This window comes from Mesoplodon bidens (genome assembly GCF_964165515.1).
Source record: "Mesoplodon bidens genome assembly, chromosome: 14".
In the NCBI taxonomy this organism is placed as follows: domain Eukaryota; kingdom Metazoa; phylum Chordata; class Mammalia; order Artiodactyla; family Ziphiidae; genus Mesoplodon; species Mesoplodon bidens.
The window spans coordinates 13,631,814-13,657,070 of NC_138170.1; the positions used below are offsets into that span (position 1 = coordinate 13,631,814).

The following is a 25,257-nucleotide window of genomic DNA, read 5'->3' on the forward strand; positions in this document are numbered from 1 at the left end:
AAGAACAGTTTTCACTTCTTTCCCTTTTAATCTCTATGTATTTTATTTATTTTTTCTTGCCTGACTGCCCTCACCATAACTTCCAACTCCATGTTGAGTAGCAGTGGCACCAGTGGATACCCTTGACTTATATCTGATCTTAGGGGGAAAGCATTCAGTGTTTCACCATTAAGCATGATGTTAGCTACAGCTTTTTGTGGATACTTTTTCATCCACAAGTTGCAGAAATTCTCCTCTATTCCTAGTTTGCCAAGAGATTTTATCAAGAACCATTGTTGGATTTGGTCAAATGCTTTTTCTGTGTAAACCAACATGATCATATAATTTTTTTTCTTTTTCAGTCACTTGATATGATGGATTACATTGATTGACTTTTGAATGTTGAAGCCGCCTTGTATACCAAGAATGAATTCCACTTCTTCATGGTATATAATTCATTTTATACACTGCCAGATTTAATTTGTTAAAATCTTATTGAGGATTTTTGTATCTAAGGTCATGCAAGTTTTTGATACGTAGCTTCCCCTTTTTTGTACTCTCTACTTTTGGTTATCAGAGTAATACGAGCTGCATAAAACCGAGTTGGGAATTGTTTCCTTCTCTTCTATTTTCTGCAAGAGATTGTGTATAATTCTTCTTTAAATGTTTGATAGAATTCTCCAATGAAACCTAGACCTGAAGGTTTCTTTGGGGGGAGCTTTTATATTATTATTAAACATTAAATTTCTTTTCTATTATAGGACTACACAGGTTGTCTATTTCAAGTGGCTGCATTTGGGTCTTTGTGGTTTTTGAGGTATTGGTAATTTCTTCTAAGTCATCAAATTTATTAATGCAAAGCTATTTTCTAGTATTCCCTCATTATTATTTTAGTGGCCACAGGATATCTAGTTATATATCTTTTTTCATTCCTAATACTGGTTATTTGAGTCTTTCTGTTTTTTGTCTTTGTCATTCTTGCTAGGGAGTTAACAACTTTATTGATTCGTCTCAAAGAATCAGCTTTCTGTTTCATGGATTTTTCACCTTTTTCAGTTTCATTGATTTGTGCTCTTTTCTTTGTTAATCTCTTTTTTATGCTTGGTTTATGCTTATTTTGCTCCACTTTTTTATTTTCTGGAGGTGGGAACAAAATTTTTGATTTGAGACATATTCTCTTTTCTAAAGTAAGCATTTAATGCTATAAATTTCCCTCTAAGCATTGCTTTTCTGCATCCAACATTTTTTGATATGTTATGTTTTCATTTTCATTCACTCTATATATTTTAAATTGGACCTTACAAACTCTTTGGGAATAGCCCTCCCAGTAGAATCTATATGACTCCATATGTACAAGAAGTAGTTTTCTTAAGCCAGAAAAATATATAGTTCAGCATCAAAGGTCAGCTAGGAAATAAATAAATTAACACCCCCTCAATTCAACTACTGCAAAAATCAAGTGCTTAATGGAAAAACACCTGCCAATTAAGTGAAGACATCAGATGAAGATAAAACATATAAAGCATTTCAGATTTCTGGATAACTCTTGATCTTGAAAATTATGCTGTTTAAAAAGAATAAACATTTCCTGAATCTTACCTGCAGCATTAGAACACTGTCACCTTCAAAAGTTACAAACATAACTGTGTCACATTTTAAGCCAGAGATTCGGTTTTCCATCATGTAACCCTATTGCAAAAAAAAAATAAAAGAAGCAGATTTTGAATTTGCAGTCCCATCATTATAAAGGACTAACATTCTCTTTGAAATTAAATACACACAATTGAAAAAAAGAAAATAACTCTATTCCTCCTACCCAGAATAGCCATTCTAAGAATTTTGACCCATCCCATGAGCTTTTGGTCCATAAATATTATTTGAGGGTATGGCCTTTGTTGGTAGTAAAAACATTTGAAAACAGCCATGTCACATTTTTCCCAGATATTTCAACAAATTATGCTAATTTTCTCTCTCTCTCTTCCAAGTCTTATGAATTCGAATAAATGTCAAGGTATTTGTGATTATACCCCACAATATGCAGGAGAATGATGCCTCCCCCACCCAAAGCCTTTTTTAATTAGCAAATATACCTACGATTCCTGGGAGACAACATAAAACAGCCTAAATTACCACTCTGCCTCTTCATGTCATTAAACATTCTGCATCATAAATATACACTCCAGCTTCCAGCCAGTTTGTTACTTTTTTTCTTTTCTCACTTCCTGAAATCCTCATTGAAACGGCGGTAGCCTGCTGCTCCTTTCCGAAGTGGTGAAGTGTCTCTGCACACACACTGGGAGAATTATCTGCTCCAGAGAAAGCTGATCAGCCCCAGGCCAGACGTGGAGGGAGCAGAGTTGCCCGCGTTTGGCCACAGGCCCTTCCCCTTCTCAAGGCCTCTGTGCTCCCCTTCTTCCAGCCCACTGTCCTCCTCCTTAACTCTCAGAATCCTTGCCACTCTCAGAATCTGCTTCCAAATCAGCCCTGCCATGTAAGTTACATCACAGGCGGCTGTCGGCATCACCTCTCCCAGGACTGTGTGCACTTAGCACTTTGGCTCTGTCTAGGAATGACAAGATTCAGCCCCCGTTGGAATTTTCAAGCCACATGGGCCAGGGCAGGTCACACAGGATGCTCCCGTGGGCAGCTGTATACTCCAACCTCAAGGTACCCGTTATCCTTGGGGTACCTGCTTCATTTCTGAAAACGGTCACTTGAGTCACACAAGTGGGCACTCTGGGTTCCCACTGCCTGCAGAGCCTGAAGTCCTGTGAGCATCCCTGCTTTCCTGTCCCGGGAGCCATCCTCTGATGCCCTGCTGCTTCCCCTGGTCCCCCCTCAGCATCACGGCAGTCCGGGCAGGCCCTCCGCGTGGTGTTAGTTTACAGAAACAAAGGCATCTTCACAAACCCTCAGGAATCCTTCATAACTTTCATAAAGGTAAACTGATTATATTTATGGAAACAGAAATTGGTGGCATTTCCAGCCTGGAGAAGTTCAGCCTTGCCTCCCCTCCCCCATCATAACCACAGGGTAAACCCCCTCATCCCCGGGCAAACCACATGAGATCAGGTTCTGACTGAGTGTGATCAGGGCCCAGAGTGTTTCCCCTGCAAGGGCGTAGCTGACTCACTTTCACCATCAGCATTCTACCATTTATCAAGTATTTGCCATGAGTCAAATACTGAGCTGGGTGCTTGACCCAGACTTCGCTTTGTTATTTCACTTAATCCTTTTCCTCCTCTCAATAGCCCTGTGAGGTAGGCATTACCCCATTTTACAGATGAAGAGAGCAAGGCTCAAGGGCTATGTTGGAATGTTCTTGAATAACCCCTCAAGTTCTGGTACGGAAAAGATGAACATGAGACCTACCACCTCAGACTTTGGAAGAAGCTGTTATACATAAGAAGCACACCTGCTAAAGGCTCAAAATAATAATTTTGAAGAAATAAAGTACTTTTTCCTTGATCATTTTGCACTGGTCTCTTCCAGCAAGAGAGGGAGAAACAGGCTCTCTGTTGTCCTTACATTTTTGAACTGTTCACACCCTGCCCTGGAAACCAGGCCATCAGGGCTTTAAAATAACCCGAGCAATGGCTCACTCAAAAAGCAGCAGAGTGGAGAAGCTTCAAGATGGCGGAAAAGTAAGACGTGGAGATCACCTTCCTCCCCACAAATACATCACAAATACATCTACATGTGGAACAGCTCCTACAGAACACCTGCTGAACACTGGCAGAAGACCTCAGACTTCCCAAAAGGCAAGAAACTCCCCAAGTACCTGGGTAGGGCAGAAGTTAAAAGGAAAAACAGAGACAAAACGATAGGGACGGGACCTGCACCAGTGGGAGGGAGCCGTGAAGGAGGAAAGGTTTCCACACACTAGAAGCCCCTTCGCGGGTGGAGACTGTGGGTGGCGGAGGGGGAAGCTTCGGAGCCGCGGAGGAGAGCACAGCAACGGGGGTGCGGAGGGCAAAGCGGAGAGATTCCCGCACAGAGGATCGGTGCCCTCAGGCACACACCAGCCCGAGAGGCTTGTCTGCTCGGCCGCCGGGGCGGGCGGGGCTGGGAGCTGAGGCTCAGGCTTCGGTCGGATCACAGGGAGAGGACTGGGGTTGGCGGCGTGAACACAGCCTGAAGGGGTTAGTGCGCCACGGCTGGCCGGGAGGGAGTCCGGGAAAGGCTGGAGCTGCTGAAGAGGCAAGACACCTTTTCTTGCCTCTTTGTTTCCTGGTGCGCGAGGAGAGGGGATTAAGAGCGCCGCTTAAAGGAGCTCCAGAGACGGGCGCGCGCCGCGGCTATCAGTGTGGACCCCAGAGATGGGCACGAGACGCTAAAGCTGCTGCTGCCGCCACCAAGAGAACAAAAGTACCCCAAAGTTAGCAGAAGGAAAGAAATCATAAAGATCAGATCAGAAATAAATGAAAAAGAAATGAAGGAAACGATAGCAAAGATCAATTAAACTAAAAGCTGGTTCTTTGAGAAGATAAACAAAATTGATAAACTATTAGCCAGACTCATCAAGGAAAAAAGGGAGAAGACTCAAATCAATAGAATTAGAAATGAAAACCAAGAAGTAACAACTGACACTGCAGAAATACAAAGGATCATGAGAGATTACTATAAGCAACTCTATGCCAATAAAATGGACACCCTGGAAGAAATGGACAAATTTTTAGAAATGAACAACCTTCTGAGACTGAACCAGGAAGAACTAGAAAATATGAACAGACCAATCACAAGCACTGAAATTGAAACTGTGATTTAAAATCTTCCAACAAACAAAAGCCCAGGACCAGATGGCTTTACAGGCGAATTCTATCAAACATTTAGTGAACAGCTAACACCTATCCTTCTGAAACTCTTTCAAAATATAGCAGAGGGAGAAACACTCTCAAACTCATTCTACAAGGCCATCATCACCCTGATACCAAAACCAGACAAAGATGTCACAAAGAAAGAAAACTACAGGCCAATATCACTGATGAACATAGATGCAAACGCTCCTCAACAAAATACCAGCAAACAGAATCCAACGGCACATTAAAAGGAACATACACCATGATCAAGTGGGGTTTATCCCAGGAATGCAAGGATTCTTCAATGTATGCAAATCGATCAATGTGATACACCATATTAACAATGTGAAAGGAGAAAAACCATATGATCATCTCAATAGATACAGAGAAAGCTTTTGACAAAATTCAACACCATTTATGATAAAAACCCTCCAGAAAGTAGGCATAGAGGGAACTTACCTCAACATATCAAAGGCCATATATAACAAACTCACAGCCAACATTGTTCTCAATGGTGAAAAACTGAAACCATTTCCACTAAGATCAGGAACAAGACAAGGTTGCCCACTCTCACCACTATTATTCAACACAGTTTTGGAAGTTTTAGCCAGAGCAATCAGAGAAGAAAAAGAAATAAAAGGAATCCAAATAGGAAAAGAAGAAGTAAAGCTGTCACGGTTTGCAGATGACATGATACTATATATAGAGAATCCTAAAGATGCTACCAGAAAACGACTAGAGCTAATCAATGAATTTGGTAAAGTAGCAGGATACAAAATTAATGCACAGAAATCTCTTGCATTCCTATACACTAATGATGAAAAATCTGAAAGTGAAATTAAGAAAACACTGCCATTTACCATTGCAACAAAATGAATAAAACACCTAGGAATAAACCTACCTAAGGAGACAAAAGACCTGTATACAGGTAATTACAAGACACTGATGAAAGAAATTAAAGATGATACAAATAGATGGAGAGATATATCGTGTTCTTGGATTGGAAGAATCAACATTGTGAAAACGACTATACTACCCAAAGCAATGTACAGATTCAATGCAATCCCTATCAAACTACCAACGGCATTTTTCACAGAACTAGAACAAAAAATCTCACAATATGTATGGAAACACAAAAGACCCCGAATAGCCAAAGCAATCTTGAGAAAGAAAAACGGAGCTGGAGGAATCAGGTTCCCTGACTTCAGACTATACTACAAAGCTACAGTAATCAAGACAGTATGGTACTGGCACGAAAGCAGAAATATAGATGAATGGAACAGGATAGAAAGCCCAGAGATAACCCCACGCACATATGGTCACCTTATCTTTGATAAGGAAGCAAGAATATGCAGTGGAGAAAAGACAGCCTCTTCAATAAGTGGTGCTGGGAAAAGTGGATAGCTACATGTAAAAGAATGAAATTAGAACACTCGTAACACCATACACAAAAAGAAACTCAAAATGGATTAAAGACCTCAATGTAAGGCCAGACACTATCAAACTCTTAGAGGAAAACATAGGCAGAACACTCTAGGACATAAATCACAGCAAGATCCTTTTTGACCCACCTCCTAGAGAAATCGAAATAAAAACAAAAATAAACAAATGGGACCTAGTGAAACTAAAAGCTTTTGCACAGCAAAGGAAACCATAAACAAGACGAAAAGACAACCCTCACAATGGGAGAAAATATTTGCAAATGAAGAAACTGACAAAGGATTCATCTCCAAAATTTACAAGCAGCTCAAGTAGCTCAATATCAAAAAAAACCCAATCCAAAAATGGGCAGAAGACCTAAATAGACATTTCTCCAAAGAAGATATACAGATTGCCAACAAACACATGGAAGGATGCTCAACATCATTAATCATTAGAGAAATGCAAATCAAAACTACAATGAGATGTCATCTCACACTGGTCAGAATGGCCATCATCAAAAAATCTACAAACAATAAATCCTGGAGAGGGTGTGAAAAAAAGGGAACCCTCTTGCAGTGTTGGTGGGAATGTAAATTGATACAGCCACTATGGAGAATAGTATGGAGGTTCCTTAAAAAACTAAAGATAGAACTACCATACGACACAGCAATCCCACTACTGGGCATATACCCTGAGAAAACCATAATTCAAAAAGAGTCATGTACCACAATGTTCATTGCACTCTATTTACAATAGCCATGACACGGAAGGAACCTAAGTGTCCATCGAGAGATGAATGGCTAAAGAAGATGTGGCACATATATGCAATGGAATATTACGCAGCCATAAAAGGAAACGAAATTGAGTTATTTGTAGTGAGGTGGATGGACCTAGAGTCTGTCATACAGAGTGTAGTAAGTCAGAAAGAGAAAAACAAATACCATATGCTAACACATATATATGGAATCTTAAAAAAAAAAGGTCATGAAGAACCTAGGGGCAAGACGGGAATAAAGACGCAGACCTACTAGAGAATGGACTTGAGGCTATGGCTGGGACCAAGTGACAGAGTGGCATGGACTTATATACACTACCAAATGTAAAATAGATAGCTAGTGGGAAGCAGCCGCATAGCACAGGGAGATCAGCTTGGTGCTTTATAACCACCTAGATGGGTGGGATAGGGAGGGTGGAAGGGAGGGAGACACAGGAGGGAAGAGATATGGGAACATATGTATATGTATAACTGATTCACTTTGTTATAAAGCACATACTAACGCACCATTGTAAAGCAATTATACTCCAATAAAGATGTTAAAAAAAATAGCATCAGAGTCAGCACTGGAATCCCACCATCTCTCACAGAACAGGCACTGGAATACCGTGAATGTAAAGATGCTTTATGTTCCTGTGTTAGTTCTTCACGTGGAATATAATTTATTTCTCTTCTAGATGATGAAACTCAGCTTTGAACACCCCTCCTTATTTGAAAAGTTAGTAAAACCGTGTGACTGTTATCCTGATGATTCCAGACTCTCCAGGGCCCTGTCAGAGCCCAGGTATCAAGGCTCACGGCCCTCACAGAGCTTGCAGGCAACAAAAATGAAGCAGCAGAGAAAAAGGTCAACGGCTTGCAAGGCAGTGGCCAAGGCCAACACATTGCCTCCAAACTCCTGAAACTACCAGGGGCAGAGTTACGATCTAATTTCTTTAGAATAGGCTGGAGAGGCCCATCCTCATAAAAGTCTAAATCCTTGGCATAGCTGAGGTGACCCATTTAGAAACTAATTAGGTTCAAAAAAGTCATGGTCATCCTCGTTCTGTGTGAATATGTCTGACAGTTTAGGGAAAGACATGCCACATCGAGAAGTTTCTGACTGGGGACTTGCTTTCATCTTCCTGAGGAAGTTAAATTCTGAATGTGGAGCCCCTAACTCTTTGGGGACAAACGAGTATAAGCTGTGTGTGTGTGTGTGTGTGTGTGTGTGTGTGTGTGTGTGTGTGTGTGACACTTTCTAACTAAAAAAGAACTTTTAAAATGAATTCCTAAAAGCAATATATAAGCACTATAAAAAACAAACGCACCAGAAAAAAAGAAAAGAGAAGAAAAATCATCCATAATCTCATGATGTAGGAGATTAAAGGATGCCTGAGAAAGTAAGACCCCGAGAAAAATGCTGGTTGGGAATGGGGGATCAAAAGGATGGAGGTAGATGTTGCAGGGACGCAGGTGGGGAGAGCCCCAGAAATCAACAGAGCAGATCTGGGCAAAGGGAGCCATGGAGTGTTCCAGAGGGAGGAGAGATATGGGAGGGATAGTCAGAGGAGACTGAGGAGGGAGTCGGGGGTGAGGAAAGCTAGAAACGGGAGGAAGCCAGAGGAAAGTAAGAGGGCTGGATTTGGGGAAGGAGGAAGAATGTTGACCTCATAGTCGCCCAAAGCAAGTATGGGTGGCGAATTGAGGGACAGTCCTGGGTTCTGAGGTCGGAGACACCTGCAATGTCAGGTCATCACTCAGCATCTTCTCAAGGCTTTACAAACCAGCCCCACAGGATGAGCTGAGAGAAAGGACAGCCGTGAAGACCATTGCTGAGGACTGATTTTATGTTCTGTGTTACACAGGAGCTATCTTTTCCACCCTTCACAACAGCATCTCAGCACCCTGGTTTTAGGGATGAGGAAGCTGAGGGTCCCTGAGGTTTTCCCACTCCACTCCAGCCTTCCCTGAGGTTTTGCAACACTGATCCCTCTGTCTGGAACACTCTCCCCAGATCTGCGGGTGGCAGTCTCCCTCACCCCACGCCCGTCGGGACCACAGGGAGGCTGTCTCTGGTCCTTCTGTCTGAAACAGCTCCCTCACCCTCCACCATCACTCCCTGTCTCCTCACTGCAATCTATTTTCCATCATAGCTTTCCATTCTATTATAATTATATAATAGAATGCTAGAATCTACTCCTTAAAAATATATTTATTGCCTGTTTGCCCCTTGCAGACTGTACACTCCGTGAGGGCACGGACTTTGCCCCATTCACTACTGCTTCCCCAGCACGGAGATGAGACCTGGCACACCATACGGGCACAATATAGTACCTGCAACCGACCGGGGGAAACAACATGTGGGTAGGTGATGAAATGGGGTTGGAACCCCGAGCCACCCAACTCCGCTGCCCACCTGTGCTCTTCTTCTCTATAAAGCAGACAGGCGGCTGGACAGAGGGACATGGAAGTGGACAGGGAGGTGAAGAGACAACCCAGAAGACAAAGGTACGGGATCCCTCTGCCAGGCCCGTCCTGGCAGGAGCTGCAAAGCCCAGGAGCCTGTGTGGACAGAGGCGCAAGGCTGGTCATGCTCTGATAGAGATCACGAAGGTCAAAGGCCATGGGGACAGAATAGGACACAGAGCCCATGGCTGGGCAGAGAAGGGCCAGTATCTCAGTGTCCAAGCTGGGCATCAAGTAGCAGCAGGGCTGGCACGAGGCGGGGCAGGGACAAGGGGGCAGCAGAGGCCCAGGGAAACTGCTACCCGAGGCCGCAGGTGATCCCGGCTCAAACCTCTGGGGGTGGATGAGGCTGACTTTTCAGGGCTGGAGACAGGGTAGATCCGTTCAGACGTGGACCTGCCCTCCTGTACGGTGTTGCTGAACGTCGATGGAACACAGTTAAGGATAACACGGCTGCAGCTTCGAGAAGAAGGGCCGCAAAACGGTGAACGTAAACCTTGCCTCAGTTTCCCGGCGTGGATGCTGAGTGGTGTCGTCTGAACGGTCAGTGTCCCTGACTCTCCTGGTGGGGCTCAAACAAGGGGTGACTCAAGCTCCCCCAGAGGGTAAAGGGACCCTCGAATCAGCCCAGCTGCGGACCGTCTGTCCTTACAGGTTGGGGGGAAAAAAGGAGCTTTCCGGCCCAGCTGTCCTGGGGGTGGGTGGAGGGAGAAGGAGACAGGGCACTTAGAGGGACACTGAGCAGGTGCCCAAGATGACGTCAGAGAGCAGGCCCCCTGCAGTGGCCACGTGAGCCCAGAAGGAGAGGCAGCACTTCGTCACAGACTTGACACCTGACGGGGTCCCCGGAGCTGGGAGGAGAGCCGAGTTCTGGCGACAGTGGCCCCCATCCTTGGGTCCACGGCACACACCGGGGCTGTGGCCCCAGATTCAGAGTAGAAAAGCCCAGGCAAGGGCCCCGCCATCTCCGTTAACGCTCGCTCACCTCCCTGGAGCCAGAGCTGCTGTCGTCACCTCCAAGCCGGCACCTCCCTGGAGCCTCCCTCCAAGGCCCGGGTAGGCCCATCCAGGATGAGGAAGTTGGACTCAGTGTGTTCTTGCCATAGATGGAAAAGACCCGTCAGCGCCGAGGGGAAGGGCAGGGACCACTGTTCAGGGCGTCGTGACGGCGTCAGCATCACACCGTCTCCCTCCCAAAGCACATCTCTCCCAGAGCCGACACCTGTGAGACCTGCTTCTGCCCGGGAGGAGGAGGGCCTCCTCAGTGCCTAGGATGCCAAGGGCACTGCTCCTTCCGTGGTACTTTCTAGAAGAGTCTGAAGTATTCTAGGAAAATGACCAGGGCTGTACTTTCTGTTCTCTCCTCCTACCCCTGCCCGGGGCATTTTTCCTCCATCTTCCAGCCACAGGGCTCCCTCACTCCCTCTTGGGATTCTGTTTCCAAGCCTCACGGTTGTCTCAGCTTTAACTGGGGAGCCAAAGAGGCCCACTCGGCAGGAGGACTGTGCATCACACATGGCTCTCGGCTCCTGTGTCCACACTGAGCGCTCCTGATGCATGTGTGGTTGAAGCCTCATGGGGGAGTGGACTGGGTTCTCACCCTGTGTGTCATGTGGGGAATCTCTCCATGGCAGGCCGGAAACGTTGGCCTCCAGTGTATCTCAAGTTAAAACTAAAGATTTACTCTGGGGAGGCCTATAAGAATATGACAGAGAGGGTGTGCATGAGTGTGGCGTGTGTGTGTGTGTTGTGGGCTGAATTGTGTCCCCCCAAATTCCTATGTTGACGTCCTAACCTGCAGGACCTCAGATGTGACTGTATTTGGAGAGAAGACCTGTGAAAATGTAATTAAGGTTAAATGAAGTCACTAGAGCATGTCCTAATCCACAATGACTGCTGTCCTTGTAAGAAGAGGACATTAGGGGCACAGAGGGGAGACTGTGTGAGGACACATGGAAGAGAAGACGGCCATCTACAGGCCAAGCAGAGAGGTCTCAGGAGAAACCAACCCGCCAATGCCCTGATTCAGACATCTAGCCTCCAGAATTGTGAGCAAATAAATTTCTGTTGTTCAAGCCATTCGGCCTGAGGTACTTTGTTTTGGCAGCCTGAGCAGTGTGTCTGTGTGTCTGTGTGTGTGCAGTGTTATCTCAAATCTTGCTTGCTCTCCACCAGAGATAAATCAATGTGAACTGCTTCTCCAATGTGAATAAATCCTTTCGAGTCTTAGGAAATCCTTCTCTCAGCCATCCCCTCAAGGCACTCCCTAGCACCTTGGGTTTTCATTACAAAATGAAATGGTTGTTTCCATGATTTTTCATCTCTTCCACTTTGGACTCCTGAGTGGGGGCCTTTGCTTATACATTTCAGGTTGGGGGCTGGGGAGATGAGAAAAAAGAGGGGCGTGAGGGAAGAAAGAGATTTCATCCCCCAAAAAGTGAATAATATTTTCCATCAGCTTACTTCACTCTGAATAAAAAAAAAGAAATGTGGACTAGACAGAGGGAACTCTAAACTCCGTGCTCCCCAAGCCAACAGCATCCTCGGGGGACATGCAGGCCAGGATCTGGGAGGAAAGAGCATACTAGTTAGATGTGTTACTCTAGCCCTGCCTTCTGGGTTACATCGGGCCTCTTAGCAAGTAATTGTGAATGTCATTAAGGTTGTGTCCCATTTCAGTGAGGGCCCCATGAAACATATTTTATGATTCAAAACTTTGTACACTGAAAGTTTAATATGTTCCTGCTGTTTTTAACATCTCTGATTTTTTTTACTATATGATTATGTTTAATAAATGTATCAGAAAAAATTAGAAACAGGCTTTCTTCCCCCCCCCAAACAAATTGAGGGTAAATTTTGTTAATTTGAAGAAGAAAAAGACAAAATCAATCTTATCTTATTGGTTAAAGGAGGGTCAATGGAAAATAGACCAGCCAGGAGGCACTGGGTCTTAGGGTTGCATTAATTTTACATCGATGTTTCTCTGCCACCCTGAATGGGGAAAACCCCACATATATGGGCGGTTGGTGTGTGTGAGACTCACTGCACCCTTTCCTGTGACAGCCGTGATTGGGGTGGGGTCTTCTGAGAGCCCAGCTGATGATGGATGTTCTGATGGAGGTGATGACAAGTTGACTCGACCTGTCCTGTGTGTTTTGGGGTGACCCTGCACTCTCAGGGCTTATGAACTGGGGGGAGTGGGTGGGAGGGAATTCTTTCATGGGTCCCATAACCAAATGTACACTGAGGGTCTCGCGTTGCAGGCACTATGTCACACACTGCGAACCACAGACACGGTCCTGTCCTCAGGAGAGAGACAGGCATTGGTCAGGTAGACAAATAAAACAGGTAATTTAAACATCTGTGGTAAGTGCAGAAAAGACAAGATCTGAGTTCCATGAGGAAAGAATAAACAAGAAAGACCCCTTCTAATCTAGACGCCAGAGAAAGTTTTCAGGGCTTAACTTGGAACCATAAAGAAGAGAAATGGAGACAGCATGATCCAGATGAGAGAACAGCGTGTGCAAACACGCTGTGGCCAAGAAGGAGCACAGAATGTTCAGGACTGGAAAGAAGGCTGGGTTGGAGGTGATGAGTCAGAAGAGCAGCCCAAAGGTAAGGTTGGAAACAGGTGTCAAGTGACTTGGGACCTCAAAAGGCATTTTGGGGATTCATTTTATGTTAGTTAAGGTGCAAAGTCATAAGATAATTTTAATCTTTGGAGTAAGATGACTTGTGATTTTAAAAGACAGTTCTAGAACTTCCCTGGTGGCACAGTGGTTAAGAATCCACCTGCCAATGCAGGGGACACAGGTTCAAGCTCTGGTCCGGGAAGATGTCACATGCCGCAGAGCAACAAAGCCCATGTGCCACAACTACTGAGCCCACGTGCCGCAACTACTGAAGCCCGTGTGCCTAGAGCCTGTGCTCTGCAACAAGAGAAGCCACTGCAATGAGAAGCCCACGCATCACAACGAAGAGTAGCCCCCGCTTGCCGCAAGTAGAGAAAAGCCCACGCACAGCAACGAAGACCCAATGCAGCCAAATAAATAAATAAATAAAAGATAGCTCTAGCTGCTGAGTGATCACAGCCCACAGGAGGTGAGAGAGAAGGGGCTGGGCTAGTTGGTTAAGATGGGAGACCTGGGTGGCCTGGAGTCAGAGGGAGAAGGGGTTGAACAGGTTTGGGTGCGTGCATGGGAAAGAGAAAGTCCAGGCCACATGAATGGCAGGTGTATGGTGTGGTATTTACAGAGTTGGAGCATCCTGGCAGGGGAGTATGTTTGTGTGGAAAGATCAAATGTTCATATCTGTAAATGTTAGATGTGAGAATCGGAGAGACATCCAAGTGGCCTGGCCAAAATGAAGGCGAGATACAAGATTCTGCAGATGCAAAACGATGTCTGGGATGGAGATACAGAGTCCTCACTATGTAAGTCTTCAAAACCAGTGGAAGGGACAGAATTGTCAAGAGCATAACTACACAGGGAAGAGAGGACCCAGGCTCATGTTATGGAAAATGCCAACATTCTGAGGTCAGGCAGAGGAAAACTGGCAGAGGAGACTAAGAAGACAAAAAAGCAGAAAGGAAGTTGAGAGTATAGTGTCCTGAAAGCTTGGGACAAGGGTGCATCCAGGAGGGAGGGGTCAACCACGATGAATGATCCTGGGAGCTCAGGTAGGTGAGGACCCAGAAGGATCCTTTGGGCTGAGTCTCAGGGAATCAATGCTGACTGGCCCAAAACAGTTTAAGTAGCATGGAGGAGGGGAAGCCAGATTTGCTTGGGACATCTGTCACTGGCAATATGGCAGATGAGAGAGTCTTTAACAAAAACTAAGTCTCCAGTAGAAACCATTGAAAATATGCTTGATAGAATATTTTTGAAAAATCATTTTGATGTATATCAAAGTGGTAAAGAGAAATACTCAGAGGCTGAACTCAGAGCATGAGTCCAAAATGGGGAGCAGGTGTTGAGGCCAGGTAAGAAGTTATATAAAGACATGTGTATAAATGTAGTCCTCTGGAAAACAATGCCTACCAAGGGTTAAGTGAGAAAACACCATCCCTCACTTAAGAAGATATTGAGGAAATTTGCTAGTCTCAGCTCTGGCTGTGAGTGGAGGGGGAGAAACATCTCTGCTGAGAATTTTTACCATGGTCTGCATTCCTATGACTCTGGGGCCAGAATCCATATGATGCCCTGAAAGCTCCAAACAGAGGAGCTAGTTCAAAGTGAGTTGAAGTCTCCAGGCATCTGGCAGAGGTAAATGCAGATCCTTTCTGGCCTGAAAGAACTACCAAGATAAAGTTCCAAAATTCATGGGCTCAAGAAAAAAAATATCACAAAAAGCAAGGGAAAGTAAAGGACAATCAGAAGAGATAGATAACAATCAACATAATCAAAACTGTAGAGGTAACAGATATTAATATTAGACTCCTACACCAGGAAGGAGATAAAATAAGAACATGAAGAGAGAGTCTTCAAAATAACAATGGCCTAAAATTTTTCAAAATTGTCAAGTGACACAAGTCCATGTATTTAGCAATCCCAAATGACCCCAAATAGGAAAAATAAAAAACAAATCATACCTAGATACATTATAGTGAAACCATAGATCAGCAAAAATAAGATAAAGTATCTTAAAAGCAGAGAGAAAAATTACAATTAAACAACTGATTCCTCAGCGCCAATGGAATCCAGAATAATAGTAAAAACTTTAAGTGCTGAGAGAAAATAACTGTCAACCATGAATTCTATCCTTAACAGTACTTAGCCTTTCAAGACTGAGGATGAAATAAAGACACATTCAGACAAAGAAAAATTAGGTTTACTGTCACAGAACCACACTCTTCTGAAGAAAGTACTCCATGAACAAGGAAAATGAAGAGGTGCAAGAAGGAATTGTGAGCAAAGAAATTGGTAAAAAGTGGTAGTTCTAGAGAAACCCTGATTCTATATAATAATAAATATGATGGCTAATACATGGGATTAAAAACCGTAGGACTAAAGTAATGGACAATAATACTGTAGAAGGTGGAGCTAGTGATTAGTGAAAGCAATCGAAGCTCTCATATTTTTGGGAGAATGGAAAAATAATGATTAATTTTAGACTTTGTATGTTAAATGTACATATTCCAACTGCTACAGTGACCACAAAATGAACATAATAGAATGAAAAGTGGAAGAGAGAAGAATGGAAAGAGGAAAAAAACAATAAATCTGAAAGAAAGTGTGAAGCCTAAACAAGCAGAGATAAAACACAACCAAAGAAAGCAAGGCATAAGATGGAAGAAATGAATACAAATATATCAGCAATGACAATAAATATTTAGACTACACAGATAAAAACAAGGTTGTTGGACTTCCCTGGTGGCGAACTGGTTAAGAATCTGCTTGCCAGTGCAGAAAACACGGGTTCGAGCCCTGGTCCAGGAAGATCCCACATGCCGCGGAGCAAATAAGTCTGTGCGCCCCAACTACTGAGCCTGCACTCTAGAGCCTGCGTGCCACAACTACTGAGCCTGCAAGTCACAACTACTGAAGCCTGCGTGCCTAGAGCCCATGCTCTGCAACAAGAGACGCCACCACAATGAGAAGCCTGCACACCACAACGAAGAGTAGCCCCGCTCACCGCAACCAGAGAAAGCCACGTGCAGCAACAAAGTCCCAACTTAGCCATAAATAAATAAATAAATAAATAAATAAATAACTTTTAAAAATGAGGTTGTCAGAACAAATTAAATAAAAACCAGGTAAGCGTTATTGATAAGAAACGTAAATGCAACATGCTAACACACGCTAATGTAAAAGGATCTAACAAATACCAACTAAATGGAAGCTTTTGTTCTTATACTAATATTGGACAAAATACATTTTAAGACATTACTAGAGCTAAAGAGAGTCACTACAGGAGGACACAAGATTCAGTACACTAGGAACATAGGACAGTTCTAAATTTGTAAACATCTACTAACACGACTTGAAAAGAGTGAGATCAAAATTGACAGAAACACAAGGAGACACCAACAAATCTACCATCAACAGTGGGAGATTTTAGTCCACTCAATAACTGATAAATCAGACAGACTAAAACTTCAGTAAGAATAGGGAATATTGGAATAATGCCACTAATAAGCTTGATCTATTGGTCACATTTAAAACCCTGAAGCTCATTACAGAATGAATCTTGAAGTTCACATGGAAATTGTCCATGCTCTAGGTCACAAAGTAGGTCATAATAAATTTCAAAAAAAATCTGTATCACACTGGCCATTTTCTCTGACTACAATGGAATTAAGTAAAAACTCCAATATAATAATTATTTTTATTATGACAACAAAAATAAGAACAGTCACTAAAAAGAAGGCAGTATGTACAGTGGTTATACTTTGTAGCCAGACTGCCTGGGTTTGAATCTTGGTTCTGTTAACTCGGACCTGTGTGATCTTGGGCAAATTGCTTAAACTCTCTGTGCCTCATTTTTCACATATGTAATATTGGGGTCATAACAGTTCTACTTTGTAAGGTTGTTGTGAAGATTATATAAGTTAAGCAATGCAAAATGTGAAGACTGGTGCCTGACACATAGTAAGAATGCAACAAAGTTTGGCTATTATTATTTTTAAATACTAGACATTAGGAAATTTAAAAAAACATACTCAGCTAATTCATGGGTCAAATAAGTCACGATGGATATTAACATATGCTTAGAATTGATAAACAGAAACTTTTACATATCAAATCATGGTTGATCAGCCAAAGCAGTATTTACCAAAAAGTTATAAATTTAAATGTTATTAAAGTTATAATACATAATTAAAGTTATAATATTTAATATAATATATAATTATAATATATAACTAAAGTTATATATTTAAATGTTTATAATAGAATTGGAGAGATGGCAAAAATTAGTGGGATAACATGCAAGTTAGGGTAATAGAACAGGAGCAAAAATGCAAATAAACACAAAGAGAATAGGAGGAAATAAATAACGAAGACAAAAAGCAATGAAATGGAAATCCCAGATATAATCTGGAGAGGAACAACAGAACCAAACGTTTATTACTTGAAAAAAAAAAGAAAGCAGATCAAGAGATAAAGGGGTGGGGAAAACAAACAATATTAGGAGTGGCAAAGGGAGCGTAACTACAGATACTGTAGAGATAAAAAGATAAGAGGGTATTATGAACTTTACGCCAATAAACTTTAAAAAGAAGAAGAAATTGACAAATTAGTAGGCAAATATAAATTACCAAAATAGACTCAAGAAGAAATAGAAGACAACCACTACAGAAAGAGAACCACTCATTTTAAATGTCTAAGAAAGGAACTATGAGACCTACATGGCTTTACTGAGATTTGTACGAAATATGCAAGGAACAGATCATTCCATTTTATACAAACTCTTTGAGAGAATAGAAAAAGAAGCAACCCTCCCTCCCCAAGTCATTTAATGCGGGTGTTATAACTTTGATATACAAATTAGACAAGGGCAGAAATAGGAAGGAATAACACAGGACAGCCTCTCTCATGATCACAGATGGAAAAATCCTAAATGAGTATCAGCAGACAGAATCAACAGTGAAGTAAACACACACACACACACACACACACCAGGACTAAGTTGTATTTATTCCTAAACCCAAGATTTATTAAACATTAGAAAATATGTTACTGTAAATTCACCACATAAACAGATTAAAGGAGGAAAAGGTGTGATGATCTCAGTAAAATAAAGGAATGTAAATAATTCCATACAATTTAGATCCATTCATCATTTTAAAACCAAATGAAAAAAAACGAGTACACACACAAACACACAAAAGCCTCTTCATAAACTAAGGGTAAAACATACCTGCCTTACCGTGATAAAGAATATCAGCAGAATATCCACACCAATAACATCCTTAATGGTGAAAAAGTAATAAGCACATGCCCGTTAAAGTCAAGAATAAAATATAGGTGCCCGTTATCAACCACTTCTTTAACCATTGCATTGCATGGGAAGCTCTGGCCACTTCAATGATATGACAAAGAAATAAATGTCAATAATTGTAAAGGAAGAAACAAGCTATCATTTTTCACAGGGAATATGATTATGATCATAGGAGACGCAAAAGAAGCACAAACAGATGATCGGAATTGTTATGACAGCTTAACAAGGTCGTTGGATATACGATCCATATACAAAAAGTCAACTCCATTTCTATACTCCAGCCTGAAAGGATTAGTTAGGAAATATTTTTAAAGCTATCATATGTACTATAACAGACATCTGCCCAGCTACTATCTGAGAACTGTCTTACCACCCATACACGTGGGGCATCAGCAGGCATGTTCATGATCTGTGACCCCATTCCCTAACCAAAAATGTCTGAGTTGGGAAGGACACCAACTCCAGCTGGCCAGGGACTCAGCACTGAATCTATGAGACACCATCTCAGAGAGTAGCTAGAATGGAGATAAATAAACTCCACAGCCAAAGGGCAGCCACATATGCAGAGGAGCATGGAGAATGGACAGACACCAGAAAAGCAAAGCCTGAGACTGTGCCCCCAAGGGAAGGAGAAACCAAGAGCAGAACTGCCTCTACTCTAGACTCCTTCCAAGTTCCTGGTCCTCATGAGACCTGGATTCCAGAACACATCTCTCTCTCTCTCTTAAGATATATTCTCCTTTCTTACTTGAGCAAGTTTGTAATGGGTCTCTCCTACTTGCATCCAAAAGAACCTTAACTGAGATGATCACAAATTCAGAAGTCAACTTGTGAAGCTTCATTTTTTTCCCCCATTCTTATTTCCTTGATGTGATACAGTGAATCCTTCTGAGGAGTTATGAACCCTCTCAAGGGAGGGCAAAATGAGAACACAGTAGATTCAAAATTTGGCAAATTGGCCCAGGATGGATGCCAGCTCTATCCATATCATATGTCTGGATGTTAGCCATCGCATATAAAATTTATAATTGCCTTCTTTACGCCCTTAAGAAGTTTGGGCTGAGATCTTCAAAGGAATGTTGCCAATAAAATGGATCGTCCTTGGGTCATTTTAGTAATCTCTCTTTTCTTTATCAGTGATGAAGGTCAGTTTTACTACCTGCTACTTCCAACTCTAATTTGCTTGACAAGATAAGACCTATGAACATAAGACACTCACAAATATGACATCTGGATGTTCTCACTAGGAGATGATTTTTTTCCAGGGACCAGAGGCTAACAATAAAACACAGAGGCTTGTTTACAAATTGTGGATAATGCTAAATGAGGGCTAAGTGTAGAACATTGATTATCATGGGACCCAGGGGCCAGAAACAAAGTTATCCTCTCCCTCCCCCAGAAAAAAAGCAAGGTCCAGAATTAGGGAAAAAAGGCTAGGATTTGGAAAACCTGAATTAGAACCCCTGTCCCCAACTTTCACTAGATCTGGAGAAATAGCATCTACCTCTGGTCTTAATTCCTCCACCCACATGGACAATTATTCCCACTCATAGGACTGTTGGAGGATTAAAGGCGGCCACCACTACACAGGTCCTGGCACTTTACCTAGCAGGGACTCAGGAATGTCAGGGAGTCAGGAATGGAAACCTCTTTTGAACAATAAGGGCCAAGTCCTCTAATCTTGGAGCAAGATTCCTTCAAAATTGAGAAATAACGAACCATCATAAAGTGTTTTTTATTGTGCTGTCTTTCTAAATCTCTACAATCAGAAAGTGACAGCAGAGATGAGCAGAGCCTAGGACTTCATCTGGAGCCCCAGAATTGGGATTCTTCTTGAAGGCTCTCAGTCTGTCCAGAGAAAGGGGTCTTTGGTCTATGAAATGGAAAGGGAGGGAGTTGGTCAGAGACTCGTTGGTGCCCTAGAAAAATCAGGCTGGAGCGGAGCAAAGGGTCTGGCTGATTAAGCTGTTACAGTAACCACTGAGACGGCCCTTCTATTGAGGTCAACACTTGGGCCCCAGCCAGTCCCTTCTTAGGAGGTTTGCCAGATCAGGCCCTGGATCCTTTCTGAGTATGGGCTGAACCCTTTCTACTCTGCTACCCAGTTACTTGGTGTTATGGCTTAATTTCCCCCTACCCTGCCCACATATGCATTCCTAGCCAGCTGGACCCATGACCCTCAGACTTAGAATCCTCCACCAGCACCACTAGCTACACATGGCCCAGGCACAAGCCAGGATTTTTCTTGGCTCTGTTTCTCCTTAAGAAATTGGATGGGAAGCAAAATGGTATCTGCCATGTTAGGCTGACCTACTGATCTGTTTTGAGAGATACATGTCTAGAGGATTGCTGTGAAAAGCTGAGCCTTTAAACAAACACTATCTATTGTATTCCAGGGAATAGCAAATCTGCAGCATCCAGGATGAAGGGAGGCCCTCGAATGACTGTCCTTCTTGTACCTGCCTGCCTGCCTGTCTCCCTGCACAGAGCCCACCTTGTCTGGAGCCCACTTTGCCTTCTAGAAGAGCTTCAAGTCCTCCTTGGGGCTGGGAACTGGCCCCCTGAGCTCTTGGATTTTCGAGTTTCGTTTTTCTAGTTCTTCTGGTTCTTGTTTGGTCACCAGCACTCTTAGCTGCCTGCATTTGGAGACCATATAGCCTTCCTAGTCTGCAGCACACCAGGAAACCAGGAACCACATGTAAGAGTCAACTAGCAGAAGCAGGCTCCTAGCGGAGGCCAGCCAGGCTCCTTCGGGAGTAGAGTGAGGGCCTGAGCTTCAGCATGTGGACTTCGTGTCATCTCTTTGGGATTCTCAGAGTTCTGTTTTGCTTATTTCAGGCCTTGGCTGTGTTCCAAGAAATGGCTGATGCCAGATAAACGAGGTGGTGGTGCATCTCCCTGAGGATCCAGTCTTGGGACTAAGTCTACTGAATAACCACGGGGCTCAGCATCACACCACTTTTTCTTCTTTAATTTATAAACACTTGTAATTGTTTCAGTGTTCTCTTGTGCAATCTTTAAAATATAATGATTCTGTCATTGTCCAGCTGGATTGCATCTCCAAACAGCAAACAGCAGCTCCGTGTCTAATATGAAAGGAACAGTCGACGTGTGTTTGCTGATAACCTTATCATCATGCTGGGTCACAGATATCTTCTAAGACTTTATCTTGCTCCAATTTTGTCCACATATTTCTTTATGCTGCTTCAGCCAGTTCTGCTCTCCCATGTGGCATTCAGGGATACACTGAGGAGAAACGGAGCAGCCGGGGGACGGAGATGAGAAGGCGCCCACGGAGGGGCCCTAATGGAGGGGGGGCCTAAAGTCCTGCAGTGGAGACTGATTCTGAGGGCCCAGTGAGCCCAGGGGTGGCATCTTTCAGTGTTGGACGGCACAACCCCAGGCCATCCAGGTACAGGTAACACTCAGGGCCCAAGGGATACTGTAGAGGGTCGCTGTGAAGAATTTGGCTGTGCAGAGCCAAGGTCAGCAGCTGGGGCTGCAGCTCTATGGGGGTTGGGGGGGCGGCCCACAGTGGGGACCATGCAGCCTGTGCTGGCCCCGGGCCTGTCTTTGCAGACGCTGATGCTTTGGAGTCAGATTTGCTGAGAATCTGACTTGCCTCCAGGGTCCAAGGCTGCACCCTGAAGATCCCCAAACAGGCAGCTCCCAGGCAGGTCGAATGTGTCAGGGTCGGGGACGGGGAGAGGAGAAGCGGAGAGAGTTGGGACCCTTCACTGGAATTACATCCAGGAAGAAGGAAGAGGAGAGTCAAGTGTTTACTGAGTGCCTACCATGCGCTAGGCTTTAAGTAAGAGAGAAGGAAACTGAGACTCTCAGGGGTAAGGCCCAAGGTCACAGCGTCCTGACCTTGAGCTTCCACCCCTTCTGTGACGAGGTGCCCCGCACCACTCAGAATGCCCTCTCCATGACACGGTCCCACATGAATCAGAAATGGAATCCGAGGTTCTCTTTCCCACTCCTCACTCAGCCGATTGTAGGAAATTCAATCTGGGTTTGCTTGGATGTGGAGAAAAGAGGCCATGTACAAGTTCAATTAATATCAACAGCCTGAAAATTTGGTTGACCCCATCAATCCTTTTTTTAAAAATTTATTTGTTTATTTATTTATTTATGGCTGTGTTGGGTCTTCATTGCTGCCCACGGGTTTTCTCTAGTTGCAGTGAGCAGGGGCTACTCTTCGTTGCAGTGCGCGGGGTTCTCATTGCATGGCTTCTCTTGTTGCGGAGCATGGAATCTAGGCACCCGGGCTTCAGTAGTTGTGGTGCACGGGCTCAGTAGTTGTGGCTCACGGGCTCTAGAGCGCAGGCTCAGTAGTTGTGGCGCACGGGCTCAGTTGCCCGCGGCAGGTGGGATCTTCCCGAACCAGGGCTCGAACCCGCGTCCCCTGAATTGGCAGGCAGATTCTTAACCACTGCGCCACTAGGGAAGTCCACACCCCATCCATCCTTAAAGGAAGAAGGTGGGAAGCAAAGGAAGCAGCGGAACTGAGTCACGTGACTCCTCCGAGCCGGCAGAGTCTGTTCTCCGCTTTCCCACCAGGCAGGTCAAGGGTTTTCAACACGTCCAAACCAGGCCGGTGGATTCTCCGCTTACACGCGGAGGTTAGAAGCCACAGCGCAGAGCAGACCACGTGTAAGCACGGGAAAGGTACACGGCTGCACCAGGAACACGCGCTGACCCCGCCAGCTCCCGTTCCAGCCCCTCCCTGACTCACTAAGGAGGTTTGGGGTCATTGAGCCACATGTCGCCTCACTTCCCTCAGCTCCACAACAGAGGGAAAGAGCAGGGAATCACCTCAGAGGGTCTGGGAGGAAAAGAAGGGTGTGGACCTGCCAGCCAAGCTCCACCCTGATCATCTCTGCCTTTTAATTGGGGTATTTGCATTTAAAGTGTTTATTAATATGGTTAGGTTTACATCTGCCATCTGGATGTTTGTTTTCTATTTGAACAATCTCTTTATTCTCCCATATTTCCTCTTTTTCTGCCTTCTTTTGGATCAACTTAGTACTGTTATAATTCCATTTTAACTCTTTGGTTGGCTACTTGGCTACAAGTTTTGGCTTTATTATTTTAGTAGAAGCTTTAGGATTTATAATATGAATCTGCAACTTATCACAGTCTACTTCCAGGTAGGTGATACTGTAGCGCTTCATTTACAGTACAAGAACCTTACAATAGCACACTTCTTTTTCTCCCCTTCTGGCCTTGCTGTTATTACTATCATACATTTTTACTTTTACATAAGTTAGAAACCTCACACTATGTTGTTATGATCTTTGTTTAAAGAGATTTAAGTACTAAAATTTATATATTGACACATTGAGTTACTATTGATATTTTTGGCACTTTTCATTCCTTTCTGCAAACCCATACTTCTATCCAATATTACTTTCCTTCTGCATGAAGAATTTCCTTTAATATTTCTTATAGTAAATGCCTGTTGGTGATAAATCCCCTCAACTTTTGCAAGTCTGAAAATGTCTTTATTATGCCTTCTTTTTTTTGGAAACATAATTTTGCTAAGTATAGAGCTTTAGATTATTTTTCTTTTTAGTACTTTAAAAATGTTGCTCCAACGTTTTCTTGCTTGCATTTTTTCCAATGAGAAATCTGTCATCCTTACCTTTGGTCTTTTTTTTTTTGCGGTACGCGGGCCTCTCACTGTTGTGGCCTCTCCTGTTGCAGAGCACAGGCTCCAGACACACAGGCTCAGCGGCCATGGCTCACGGGACTAGCCACTCCGCGGCATGTGGGATCCTCCCGGACCGGGGCGAACCAGTGTCCCCTGCAACGGCAGGCGGACTCTCAACCACTGAGCCACCAGGGAAGCCCTTATCTTTGGTCTTTTATACATAACATTTCTTTTTTTCTCATTTGTGAGTCTTAGGGTATTCCAGACTGGCTGGTGGGAAAACGCACTATTCCCAGCCCCGTGTGAGCACCGGATACTGTTCCCTCTAATCTTTTTTTTTAAAATAAATTTTATTTATTTATTTATTTATTTATTTATTTTTGGCTGCATTGGGTCTTCATTGCTGTGTGGGCTTTCTCTAGTTGCGGTGAGCAGGGGGCTATTCTTCCTTGTGGTGTGCAGGATTCTCATTGCTGTGGCTTCTCTTGTGGAGCACGGACTCTAGAGCACCCAGGCTTCAGTAGATGCGGCTCGTGGGCTCAGTAGTTTCGGTGCACAGTAGTTGTGGCGCACAGGCTTAGTTGCTCCGCAGCATGTGGGATCTTCCCGGACCAGGGCTTGAACCCATGTCCCCTGCATTGGCAGGCAGATTCTTAACCACTGTGCCACCAGGGAAGTCCCTGTTCCCTCTAATCCTTTTGGGTGATTCTTTCCGCAGCCTCGAGTGGTTTCCTCACACTTATGCAATAGCCAGTGTCAACGGAATGATCGCAGGGGACTGGCTGTAGGTCTCTGAGTTCTCTGTCTGGTTCTTTATCCTGTGAATTCTAGATGTGTGGGTCTCCCTGGACTCTCAGCTCCATGGGCTCTGCCTTGGTTTCCCCTCGTGAGGCGTGGCATGGAAACACCTGCAAGGCAGTGAACAGGGGCAATTGCAGAGTTCATCTGGTTGATTTCCTCTCTCTCAGAGATCACTGTCCCTCACTGCCTGACGTCCAGCATCTCGCCAACTGTTTAGTTCATACATATTGTCCGTTTTTTTAGTTGTTTCAGTCAGGCGGGTATATCTGCTTGTCTGTTACTCCAACTTTGTCAGAAACAAAAGTCCACTAATGCTCATTTGACTGAAACCTTGGGGCCTCCCAGTTGCATGCAGTGTACAGTGTGCACCCCTCACATGTCCTGGCCCTCAAGACAGCGAATATGTACCTAGTACACTGCTCCACACATAGAAAGAA

The 25,257-nt window shown here is 43.9% G+C and overlaps 1 protein-coding gene across 1 annotated transcript in view; it reads right to left on the minus strand.

Moving 5' to 3' along the window:
* The window catches only part of ACOXL (acyl-CoA oxidase like), a gene marked incomplete at its 3' end in the record, with an annotated part of 353,946 nt that overhangs the window by 134,608 nt on the left and 194,081 nt on the right, over positions 1–25,257 (minus strand). The window contains 1 exon segment of the mRNA XM_081254598.1: positions 1,579–1,668. Within this exon segment, the coding sequence (XP_081110724.1) occupies positions 1,579–1,668 (90 nt within the window).